The sequence below is a fragment of the Amia ocellicauda genome, chromosome 11 (genome assembly GCF_036373705.1).
Source record: "Amia ocellicauda isolate fAmiCal2 chromosome 11, fAmiCal2.hap1, whole genome shotgun sequence".
Taxonomy (NCBI): domain Eukaryota; kingdom Metazoa; phylum Chordata; class Actinopteri; order Amiiformes; family Amiidae; genus Amia; species Amia ocellicauda.
Window position 1 is genome coordinate 3576386 of NC_089860.1, and position 13413 is coordinate 3589798.

Here is a 13413-nt window from a genome sequence, read left to right on the forward strand (position 1 = left end):
TCATTCATGGTCAAAATATGTATTTTACTTTTATTTCTCCTATGTAGAAAAAGACACAAAGGTGATTCAGGCCATAAGGGCAGTAAGACAGTTGAAAATAAGGCCATCTGAGCCTCAAAGAAGGCCTAAATACATCATAGAAAGTTGAGGATTCACTTTCTGAAGTAGAAAAAGTCATAGTCTTAATAAAACTACATCTGGCCTGTTTACGAACCTCTCGGCGGGGTATGAAGCTCTGACAAATACAGGCTCTGGGCCAGAGACCATGCAACATATATACCTTCAGGCAGGTGAATTAAATTTGTTACTAAATAAGCTTACAATAATGCATAGAATCAATCAAAAGGAAACTGTAAAGTGAATGTAAGTGTTGCAATGCATAAAGCAGTACATAATATTTAATAAAGCCAAAATAAAATGTATAACATCAATTAACTGTTATTAATAATTAGGATAAATTAGGAATGTCAATTGTAGTTAAATACATTAGATGATTGCTAATTAATGATAGAAAACCAAAAATTCAATAAACCAATTATTGTGCAGTGGCTTAGATAATCCAGCTTGGAGGGCCACAGAGCCGGGCCTGCTGTATTCACATACAGGGTCTCCATAGTCTGTCATGAAATATAGTAGGTTATGGGGGTTGGCTAGAGCAGTTCTTTGGTTGTTTTCTTTTGGGGTTGCAGCAGCAACAGGGGTCCAGGAGTTCAGAGATTAACATACTGAAGTAACAGTAAGTTTCATGTTTTTCAACTTAAATGTAACTGTAAATATAAGGAACTTCAGTCTATTGTTTATTTATTTTTAGCTAAATAAGAAATGGTTATTAAAAGAAAAGATGTAAATGTAAAGTTTAAGTAAATACAATTATCAAGTTTTAAGCATGTGTTTGCAACACCCTTAAGTTAAGTAAATTAAATGTAATATGTTAGCTTAAGAAATCACGGCGACAGGGTTATAGGCGGCCAAGGCTCACTGATGCACGTGGGGAGTGGTCCGATCCAACAGATGAGCTACTGTAGCTCAAATTGCTGAAAACTTTAATGTTGGTTCTGATAGAAAGGTGTCAGAACACACAGTGCATCGCAGTTTGTTGCGTATGGGGCTGCGTAGCTTCAGACCAGTCAGGGTGCCCATGCTGACCCCTGTCCACTGCCGAGAGCATCTACAATGGGCACATGAGCATCAGAACTGGACCACGGAGCAATGGAAGAAGGTGGCCTGGTCTGATGAATCACGAGTTCAAGGTGTTGACTTGGCCTCCAAATTCCCCAGATCTCAATCCAATCGAGCATCTGTGGGATGTGCTGGACAAACAAGTCTGATCCATGGAGGCCCCACCTCGCAACTTACAGGACTTAAAGGATCTGCTGCTAACATCTTGGTGCCAGATACCACAGCACACCTTCAGAGGTCTAGTGGAGTCCATGCCTCGACGGGTCAGGGCTGTTTTGGCGGCAAAAGGGGGACCTACACAATATTAGGCAGGTGGTCATAATGTTATGACTGATCGGTGTATATTTATATATTGTACACATTAGAATGGGGTGGAGGGTTAGTCTGAAAATCTTACTGTCCCTGGTTGTATTTATAATAAAATGTTTTAACAGGTTTCAGCACCGCTAACTAGTATAAACCGCTCTTACTGTTATAAAGATTGAAAAAGTATTTTTAAATATATTAACACAATACACATGGTAGTAAGTAAAGTGGAATACATAATTTTCAATTAATATACGAAATACTGAATATTCAAGAAGTTAAACTAAACATTGCAGCAGTTGACAACCCTCAGGGGTGGGACAAAAGCCTTAGAATAGTACATTTCTTACAGAATCAAAGAATGATAAAGTAATTTTAAACATTTCACCATCATCAAGGTGTTAAGATCAGCAGGGACACACAGACCCGGGGACACAAATTGAAATTGGGCTTCAAGGCATTCAAGATGGAAAACGGGAGACACTTTTTCACACAGAGCATCATCACAATCTGGAACAAACTCCTCAGCAATGTGGTTGAAGCTGAAAATTTGGGAACACTTAAAAATAGACTGGATAGGATCGTTGGATCACTTAGTTATTAATGGACACCAAGCGAGCACGATGGGGCGAATGGCCTCTCGTTTGTAAACCTTCTTATGTTCTTATGTTTTAAAGTCTCAAGAGATTTACTGAAACCTGGAAGTGAATTTCTGTTAATAAAGTCTGTGTATGTGGATAATGGTCTTCTTTGTTTGCATTGGAGATCCAGGTCAGTTTAGCAGCCAAAACCTGCTCCCTTTCCCCAGTTCAGAGCCCAGTAGCTTTCATCACCCACTTGTCACTGTTTTTGTTCACTATCTGAAACCTCTTTTTAAAATTTGACTTGAGAGGAATTTCAGTGAGTCACTGAGCAAATAAATAACCAGAAGCATTTTGCCTTGTCACGACCAGCTCTGCATTGTTTTTAAGCGGGAGGGAGGAGTGTTTTTTTGAAGTGGGATGCTTTAACAAAGGGCAAAGACCATCAACAGGCAAGAAAACAAAAGACGCCAAGTTTCCATTCCTCGCCACTTCTCTCTTAAACAGTCCACTCTTTCTTTAATGGTTTCTTCTTCCAAAAGAAAATCCTAGCTCTGTATGGAAAATTATTCAAGCAGAAATAGCTGGCGGAGGTGGTTAGTGACATTAGTGATACATGTTTGAGTAATGTCTCTTGTAATTGCTCTGTGTATCGCCCAAAATTCAGTTGAATCTTGAATTAATTTTATAAAAAAATTCTTACTTTGTGTTGGGCTTATTTTTTTGCCTAGAAAGAATGATAATACATTTTAGCTTTTGTAACGATCAGTCTGTAGTGAAGTCCCTGCTCAATATATTGGAATATTTTGAGCCTGCATAACGGTTCTCTCTCTGCCTTTCTACATCCCCCCCCTCCTCCCCTTCCAGTGAAGAAATCTTTCATCGGACATAACAAATCCATCTGGGGCCCATTGGAGCTAGTGGAAAAGCTGTGCCCAGATTCAGCTGACATCGTCACCAGTGCCAGGGATCTGCCTGGATTGAAGTGTGTATTCAGGCTTCCTAAACTGCCTGCAATCTTACATTTTGCATCAAAGAATATGGAGAAAGTTACTGTTCAAAAGGCAATAGATGTGTATTACAGGGCACAGTAACTTCATCAAGGTATTTCCAGTAAGAGGGCCACCTTGAGCTGTATCACTTCTCAGTCCTTTTGACTTACTGAAACCAATTGTGACACCTATTAAACATGGCTAATGAGATCTACTTTTGAGCCGCTGATAGATTTGAATTGAGGAGGGTAAATTGGAGAAGCTGAGGTAAATGCTTTTCATTACAATATAATACAATACAGACATATCTTTGTGTTGTGTCCCACATATTAAGGCAGGTCAGAGTGCTGTACTGAATCTTCAGTTTTCTCTTCTAGACTAGAAGCTACTCTTTCCAGTGAATTTATGCTGTTTCATTTTTTCCATTCCATGAAAGTTAGGGCATAAATATATATATATATATATATATATACACACACACACACACACACACACACATATATACATATATATAAATAAATAACCTCAGCACTGGGGTGATGAAGGCAGACAAAGTATAGTGCATCAGTAACAGTGTGTATACATGTCTCAGGACGTGTGTGGGCAGGGCGAGGGCCTGGCTGCACCTGGCTCTCATGCAAAAGAAAGTGGCTGATTACATGAAGGCTCTCCTGGATCGCAGAGATCTTCTGGGGTGAGTGACCACAACTGGCAATCCAATCCGCCGAATCCCACTGCATAATTGGTCTATGGTGTAACGGCTGCCAGCACTTTGAGATCAGTTGAGTTTATACTAGGATCAGCTTATCCCGAAAGCTGAAAGGGTAGACAGAAACTTGAATTTAATGATCAGGTAAGCCAAGTAAGTGTGTTTCATTGATTGGTTGAGTTGGTTAGTTAGTTGCTATTCTGCACAAGCTGCAACTTCTGGATGGCTTTAGAGGGCAGGCCCCCAAGGAGGGCATTACAGTAATCAAGTCTGGAGGTGAGGAAAGAATTGACCAGTTTTTCAAGATCAGACTTCAAAAGTATAGAATGTAGCTGGGTAATATTCTTCAGGTGAAAAATTATTTACTGCAGACTGATTTACTATGGGTATTGAAAGTAAGGGTAGAGTCCAATACCAATCCAAGGTTGGAAACAAAGGAGGACAACGGCATGGAGAGACCTTCAAAAACAAGGGTAGTGATGAGGGTGTTTATTTACTTATAAGGAAGTCTGGGGCTATTTTTGTGTAAATTTGTGTCTTGTTGGCATAGCAGTGGAATTGAACACCATGTTTTCTGATTAAAACACTAAGAGGAAGGATGTAGATGAGAAATAAAATGGGGCATAAAACAGAGCCTTGAACACCACATGTAATCAAGATGGATTCTGACTTATTTCCTATGGTGACGTATTGTGTGCGATTGAAAAAACAAGAAGTTTGTTAGTTAGTAGTATACAAGATCTCTTGTGGAAATGTGTCTCTGAGGGGCTCCTGAGTGGCCCAACCAGTATAATTCTGGAATCGGTGTGTATATATGTATGTGTGCATGTCAGTGAATTGGCTGCCTACATGTCTCCTGCTTTATTACACGAGTTGTGGCAGACAGCAGAGTTAATTTAAAAAGTGGCGATACTTAATCGAGACAGTATAAAAATAACCAATCTTGTCACTTTGCAAATGAAAACTTAAAACGTGTGTGTTTTGGTACAGTGAATTCTATGACCCTGGTGCTCTAATGATGGAGGAAGAAGGCACGGTGATTGTGGGCATGCTTGTGGGGCTCAACGTCATTGACGCCAACCTGTGCTTGAAGGGAGAAGATCTGGATTCACAGGTGGGTGCAAGACGGTGAAGGCTGGTATAATAAATGGGTTTTATTCCACTGTTGGTTTCCCTATACTGCACTGCCTGGGATAACTTTGGATTGGCTACTAAAGGACTGTTTTTCTTCAATAACATCTACTCTACAGCTGACAGTTTTATACTGCTTCAGGACATTGCTGTATATCATGATCCTTGTGATCCCTGTAGAAACCAACTCAAAAGGTTTGGCCAGTTCAATGAATTTCTCAAAGGTCCCGTGCATCAGTTGTCAAGAAAGTTGCTCACATCTGTGGCGTGATCTTGTTTTGGGTACACAATGACATCAAATGATTAGGTAACAAACAAATTAAATGGTCTGACTATTAATATATTTTATGGTATATATCCTTTCCTGGGGTTTTCACCTGGTAGCTCACGTGCTCTGACCCTGAATTTGAGCCGTGATAGCAGTTCAGATTTGATGAATACCCTACACTCACACTGGCTTCAACTGCTTCTAGTTACTGTAGTCAAATTAAGAATCGGTCACACCACTTTATATTCCATAACTGTTGACATTCATGTTTTCTTTTTTCACAAATAACGTGAATTTTTTTTATAAAATACATTGTTCTCACCAAAATAACAGGAAACGGCCTCAACATTATTCATTGAGATCTTTCTGTACTTTAAAAATGAAAGCAAATTTATGAGAATCTTGTTGTCAGCGGATCTGGCAAATGAGAACAGTTGTTAAAATACAGTGGTACATGATATAAAATAATAAAGGTGCATTTAATATGAATGCGTCTATATACATTGGTGTTACAACAAATTGCATCAGCCCATGAAAATGAATGTGTTCGTATTTCTAATGTTTTTTTTTGTGTTAAATCATCCGTGGTGCTTGGTTAAAGCTTGTATCAACCATTTCAGATCAACAATCCTCAACTGATAGAATGTTCTCACTTACTGTTGATCTAAACTGCTATTCTGTCCTGATTGTTTTTGTTTTGTTTTTTGGCAGGTGGGAGTAATAGACTTCTCACTGTATCTCAAGGATTCTCAAATCAATGAAAGCCCCAAGGAGTAAGTAACAGTTTACTGGTTATCATGGTTTTGCCCATTTTACACAGATCATTCACTTTGGAATGTACAGAGAAAGGTACTACTAGCGCTCGACTGATACTGTTTTTTGCCGTATGATAACGATAATTGCGAAGCAAAATTTTGCCATAAGTAAATATCGGCCGATATATTTGTTATTTTGTTAGTATGCAAAACTGACAATGTTCTTGCATGGATTCCTCAAATTTGGCTCTTATAGAGAAATTGTGACAAATATGCACTGAAGGCAGGATTTTTACATTTGAACAATAAACTTTAGGTTAAAGTGCAATCTTTTCCAGAAACATTTTTTGTTATACTGGTTGAAAGTCTCTTCAGATCCTGATAGCAATCAATACTTTAAGTGGTCTAAATGTAAAAAAAATATATATATATCTTCTGTGGAAGGGACAGGACTAAAAAAGGATCCACCAATCAATGCATTCGGTCTGAACGTAATGATAGGATGTCCTTCCTGTCTGTCAATCTATATTTGCATACCGCCGTGCAACTTGTTCATGCAGACAATCACACGTCATCAGCGCGGGAACCTTGACGCTGTGCAGAGCAAGCGTGAGAATGGAAGGCAAGCCGCAGCTACTATTTTTAAAAACATTATAACCGTAAATAAGAGGTTTACGCTCGTTATACTTGTAATGTCTAACCTGTGAATGAGACATGAGGTCATCTGAAACTGTTGCGATCGATTCCACCCACACATCTCTCCTCCTGGCACTGAGACTCTGCTCTGTGTGTGTGTGCGCATGTGTGATAGAGGAGGCGTGGCTTTGGAGACGCCTCTGAAGCGAGGGGGAGCTCCATGCTTTCAAAACAAGCTTGCTAACTGCTGGCCTCTCAGGATTGCATACCCTAGCTTTAATATTCATTTTCATCATAAATAACAACCACAAATCAAACTAAAAATTAATTGGTAAATGGGAGAATAAAAGAAAAATATAAAAATATGAATGTTCTATACATTAGAACAAAGGACAAGGTATATGATCAATTCCACACACAAATAGAAAAATGTGCATGTTCTATACATGAGAGCAAATAATAAGATAGTGTTAAGTGCTGGCTGTCCTGGCTAGGGGTCACACAATCCGACCCGATTTTGAGAACGGTGGGACTGAGAATGACTATTTTGCATCGAATTTATGTATTTTGCGTCGTGAAATCAGTGCACACTACACCATCGCTTAAGTAAAGGGTCACACGAGTTTACACCAGACTTTTTTTTTGACGGCCAATATGGCCGTTAATATTCCAGAATTACGGCAATATAGAACAACTACCGGACGTGTTTTAAATAGCCATATAATAGCCTACATTTAAACAGCAATAAAACACAAACACTATGATCCAACAAATGTACAAATGTATTCAGCAGAATGAACTCTTCACAAACTTTGCGAACTGAGCATATAGGCTACAACAATAAAATAAAACAAATAGCCTTGCTACTGTTAATTAAATAAAGACATTAGCCTACATTAAATGTATGTCTCTTTGCATTCCGAGCCCATCAAATTAATAACTTGAAAATAAGCTAAGTGAAGAAACAATTAGGTTTAAAAAATAAAATAGGATGTTCGGTCAAATTCCCATTTATTTGCGGTGCTTCATTGAATAGAAGTGCTCCGCTGCTTGTGCAAAGTTGAAGCCATCCAACCCCTTGGCAGAACTTTCAATTCTCATCAACCTTGTCACCTATTCCTCAGTGAGGCGGCTTCTCGGGGCTGTTTTTATCCTGTTCTGGAGTGAGAATCCACACTCTGCAGGCACACTGGACACAGGAATTGTGCTGGCAGTCTTTCCCAGCTTTGCCCAGTCGGGATAGATTTTCTTGAATTCCCTGATGACCATTTCACAGGCCGTGTGGAATTCCAACCCACCGTACCCACGCAGTGCTGTCATCATCAGCACTGTATCTCACTGAGCATCCGAGCTGCAAATGACCGGTGTCCGTATCCTTCACTATGCCAAAATGATGTGATGTCAAGTTCATGCCTTGTCTTTTCCTCATCCGGACACATAAGTGATGTGATCATATTTTATGTGATAGGCTCCAGCCTACTGAATATTATTAATATAGCCGACAATATGGGCAGTGAAACACCTGATTTTCTACACATCATATATTCATAATTATTTATTGTATTAGATTAGCGCTCGTCTGATCGGCTCAGCAAGCTTCTAACTTTCCTTTGGCATTCAATCTTGATCATGTTGCAAACCCAGGTCTCTAGATCAATGCCTTGATCAGTCACCTGTTTGATCATGAATGCTAATTGTTCATTCCATCCATGGATAGCAAAGTACATTTTACCTTTCGTCCAAAATTGCAAAGCATGAAATATGTGGGCATTGTGAATTATGTTCACGAAATGTGAAATATATTAAAGAAATATGCAGTTCGAGGCACAAAATTATGGGCACAAATTAGCGCCATGAGTATTGCGTTAAAAAAAAAAAAAAATTGTAAACAAAAAAACAACTTGAGAAAGAATTGATGTTGAGAAAAAATAAAAACATCCAATCCAAAATTTATAGAATTGTGATTTCGCCGCCAGTTTCTTTGCTTTCAATTTTTGTTTTTTTTCGTTTACGAGTTTTGGCACGGTTTGTCATGAGGGCAGGGTTTACAGGGAGGCGTGGATCATGGGTCTCCATTGGTCCAGTATGTTTGAGTGAACGTTCTTCCTAACCCAATCAGTGATCAGGGTGTGCTGGTCTGATGATCTGTGTGTGGGATGGTATCGACTGTCTTGGTTTCAACAGCAGCGCCGATTCAGTGACTCCTTAAACACCCTGTATGTGCAGAGACCTGCAGTCAAGAGCTGGACAATCAATGGATCCCACCTCCATTTGAGCCCATATACATACAGCACTGAAACAAAACACAGGATTCACCTGCTACGTGCACAGTAACATGTTTAATATCATGTTCATATTAATGTAACGTGCAGAGCACTTTAATTCAGCTCCTCAGATAACACAGCGCCAGACTGATGGAGCTCACACCATTTAGCAAGAGGCAAACGGAGGGGCATCGTATTCATTAAGAGCATGTGATTTCCCAGATTATTTTTAGGTAAGAAACGCATACATACATACATACATGCAAACATACACACTATATATACATAGGCACAGTCACCTACAAAATGACTGGTGCCATTGATAAAGATGTGAATAAAAGCTGTGTGAAATAAACACAAGATTGTCCACAACGTTTATTAAAAGCATGCTTTGTTTATGACTAAATTCCGAGGCCATGTAGCTGCACCACTCAGTCTATGAGTCAGTCTGTGGAGAAGTCAGATGTGTTGCAGAGTGACTGTCAGACCAGCCCACCCTGATCACTGATTGGGTTAGGAAGAACTGTCACTCAGACATACTGGACCAATGGAGAGCCATGATCCATGCCTCCCTCTAAACCCCGCCCTCACGACAAAACAGTGCCAAAAACTGGTGGCGAAAGCAAAAATTGCAGCATCGCAAGCAAAGACAGGGACTGCAGGCGAGTTTTGCTCTCGATTGAAAGCAAAAAAATATTAGTTTTTTTTTTTTTTTTTTTTTTTGCTTTCGATAATTTTTTTTGTTTACAATTCTATAAATTTTGCATTCGATTTTTTTTTTTTTGATCTCAACATCAATTTTGTCTCAAGTTTTTTTTTTTTGTTTACAATATATATATTTTTTAATCCAATACTTATGGTTGGTGCTAATTTGAGCCCATACAAAATACTCATTATGTGCACAAATGTGTTTCGTGGATGAGGAGATGCATTTTTCTGACCTGCTGCAGCGCCTACAGACCGCGTAGACCGATCGCCCCAGCACTGAGCGCGTCGGCTCCTCTGCGAGCCTCTGCAGGCTACGCTTACCCACAAACCCCTTCTTTGCGTCGCAATTTATTTATTTATTTGTTCGTTTGTGTGTTTGTCATATTTCCCACCGGACAGTTTGGCTGTTGATATTTTCATCTGCCAGTCAACTACACGTGATACCGGCGAAAAGCCGGCATTTGCCGGCTAATGTAAACCCTGGGTCACACACACTTCACGACTGATCTGAAATCCTATGTCGTGGGGAGCTCCGACACAGCCTATAAACTTCCCACATCTCATGGAAACACTCGTGATCCATCCAGAGTAAAGGTAAACCAACATGGACGTGGACATTTACAGGTCATGTCTGCATCTGCGCTGCTGGGATCAGTGGATTTCCGCAGATCTGAACAGAAGAACTGTGGAAATCTGCTCAACGAGAACACAATCACAAGCCGCTGTTGCTGTTTGTTTTTGTCTGTGTGGACAAACATAAAAACCGTAGAGAAAAGAGAGTGTAGGTGAAGACATGGCTCGGGAGGTGAGGCTCACAGGCTATATCCATCCCACAGTATGAGAATCGCATTGTAGGGATCGATATTTTGCACAGCCCTGGGTAAATTACAGACACTAATTGGTAATTGTATTAGAAAATATAATTTTCCCTGTATTGTATGTATGTGTATTTTTAAATAACCACCCCCCAAACAACCATTGGTATTTGAATTATTTGAATAAATACGTATGAAAATCTAATTCTCTTGTCATGTTTAGTGTTCCTGTTTCTTTTTCGTCTTCAATCAGCTCAAATCTCATTGGCTGATGCCGGTCTCTGTGTGACGATGATCATGTCACCCTACACGATTGGTGCCAATCGAGACGTCAAATTTAAACATGTCGTAGGGGCTCCGAATCAGAGGGCAAGGGATTGCATCGTGGACTGTCTCACACTACACAGTCATCGTTCGCGGGGAAGCCCCCCTGACCAATGCTTGTCGTGACGATCAGATTAAATCGGGCTAAAAATCATGTAGTGTGACCTAGGCATTAGACAAAGCATTTTAGACAGGTCAGGTTCTCCTCAGGTTCGCAAGTCCTGCTCAATGCTCAATACTGACGATCCAACAGTGGCAGGTTATATTGCAGGAAGTGTAGCTTCTTTGCATTTTCTCTCAAGAGGGGAATTTTGGGGGCAAAATTTGTATGGGGGAATTTAGGGGTTTGGCACAGTTGATTTACCCCCCCTGGACCTCACTTCACCAGCACCCACCCCCCCGGACCGCATTTCACCAGCAACCCAGCACCCCCCTCCCCCTGGACCTCACTTCACCAGTGACCCCAACCCCCACTGGACCTCACTTCACCATCAGCACCCCTACGCCCCTCACTTTGTTTTAAATTTTGGGGGGGGAAATACATGATTTGGGGGATTTGTATGACCAGATTGGGGGAAAATTATGGAGAGGACCTGGAAATAATGACCTCGGTGCTCAGTAGTGTGCACACGGCGCTGCTGCATGAGAATCACTGTGTCGGAAGTCGGAAGCTTCCAGCGAAAACTAAAGTACCATAACTGTTAATAAATAAATAAAAAATAGGGTAAATTAATATAATAACGACTGTAAAACCAAATAAACATGCATTTATTTTTTGTTTGAAGTCTGGTGAAAGATTTTATAGTAATTTGAAAAACAATACTTAGCCAATAGTTTGAGAAATTATGGGTGCATTATCGGCATTCATTCCTGCCCATAGTTTCAAAAAGCTGTTACTGGCGCCGATTAATCGTCCAACCTCTAATTACTACTATGAAGGGCAGGAAACTGGAGTAACCGATCTTGCAGCTGCAAATTCAGTAAATTGAAGCTGTCTTTCCCTGCCAATAGTGTATGGAAAAATTGAGGTAATTATAGCTTAATGTAGGCTCTTTCTACTGCATTTTACTCTTCTTTACTCTTGTACTTGTTACATAGCATGTTAGCTTTAACAAATTAAACAATCTCTTGTTGTGGCTGGTTAGATTCTATTCCATTCAACCAAGCTGTTCTAGAAATGTACATGTACAAAGACTTCTAAGCAATAGATTTCCAAGAATTGGAGATGTGAGGAAACCTACTTTCAGGCTGTGTAGCTAAGTATTGAACACTGCAGCCTGGGCAGCACTGATATACCTTAATCACACTTTTTACATTACTTTTTGTTTGTTTGTTTTTTTCTCCCTAGAAAAAAATAGAAAAATAATGTTCCAATGGCTTCAGTTTTCACTCTACCCAAAATGATTATATATATTAATGTGCGTATGTGTTTGTGTGTATATATTACAAACATAGTCATCTTTGTCTCTTTCAGTGATGGAAAAATTACTGCCATTCTGGATCAGAAGCACTATATTGAGGAGCTAAATAGACACCTGAGGTAAGCCTCTCAAGAATCCAGTGGATTTTATTATTTATTGAGTACATTCATCACCTATTTTCATATATTTTGGGAATGTCCTTCTATCCAAGGTCTTTTGCAATATGTAACTATAACTCTTAACCTAGAGGTGCCTCTGTCCTGGTTTGCTTCTGCTCGGAGATAATTTGTGTGTAGTCCCCAGTCAAAACAACTTTTGTGTGTGGGACTGACGGCTGCTAAAAAGTTTAATTTGAAGGACTGGGTTGTAACCATTTGGTTACATTATTTCTTAGATATTTTTCATTTTGGAGACTTTGACTGAGAGATTGCACCAAGCTAATACAAATAAGCTAACTCTTAGGTCTACCTTGATATTCTTCATAAAGTATTTAATATAAGTGTAAGACCTTTAACCCATTAGATCTATATAATTGTATATTTATATATTATATTATAATTTCCTGTTTTATGCAAGCATATTTATATGCATACATTCACTCCACCCCCCACCCCCAATAAATTGTTAGAATATTCATATTGATCTAAAATAATGTAGGTGATGCAACAAAGACATATTGAACATGTCTGACTTATGTTTGCAGAGATCAGATTTTAATATTTATAATTTATTGCCTGGATCATAAAGGCATCTCTGGCATTGGTAAGCCTATTTTGACCCCATGTAGGATTGATTGATTACCCCATTTATGCTTTTACTTTGCTACCCTTTTATAGAATCGTGCACCATTATGTGTACTCTCACTTTGTTCATTTACTTGTTTATAACTAATATTTTATATAATAATTTCTTGCTCTTCTTGTATTACTTTTTGTGAAATGTGTATATTTTGTATTTTATTTGTATGTATGTATCTTTTACAACTTGCCCCGGGTAAGGGCGTCTGCTAAGAAATAAATTATAATTATTTTAAATCTTAACATTTACAATTAATATCCATTTGACTAATTTAAGGCATCTTCCACAGATTTTTAGGGAATCTGCTGCACTACTCTGTGAGGGGGGTTTAAAATGCTTGCGATTCCTTACGGCAGTTTATCAGATCACTAAACCTGGAGTCTCTTCCTCTGCAGCTGCACAGTAACAGATCTTCAAGCCAAGATGGATTCATTGGAGAAGACTAACTCCAAACTCATAGAGGAGGTTGGTCTGTAATGTTCTTTCTCATAAGATTGCGGCTGGTCTATGGAATAACAAAAATTTG

At 39.3% G+C, this 13413-nt stretch overlaps 1 protein-coding gene across 1 annotated transcript in view; it reads left to right on the forward strand.

The window, feature by feature from the left end:
- The window catches only part of rufy1 (RUN and FYVE domain containing 1), a 38726-nt gene that overhangs the window by 3589 nt on the left and 21724 nt on the right, over nt 1–13413 (forward strand). The window contains exons 3-8 of the mRNA XM_066716389.1: nt 2934–3051; nt 3651–3752; nt 4758–4881; nt 5878–5939; nt 12143–12208; nt 13283–13352. Coding sequence (XP_066572486.1) covers nt 2934–3051; nt 3651–3752; nt 4758–4881; nt 5878–5939; nt 12143–12208; nt 13283–13352 — 542 coding nt within the window. The remainder of the gene's footprint in view (nt 1–2933; nt 3052–3650; nt 3753–4757; nt 4882–5877; nt 5940–12142; nt 12209–13282; nt 13353–13413) is intronic.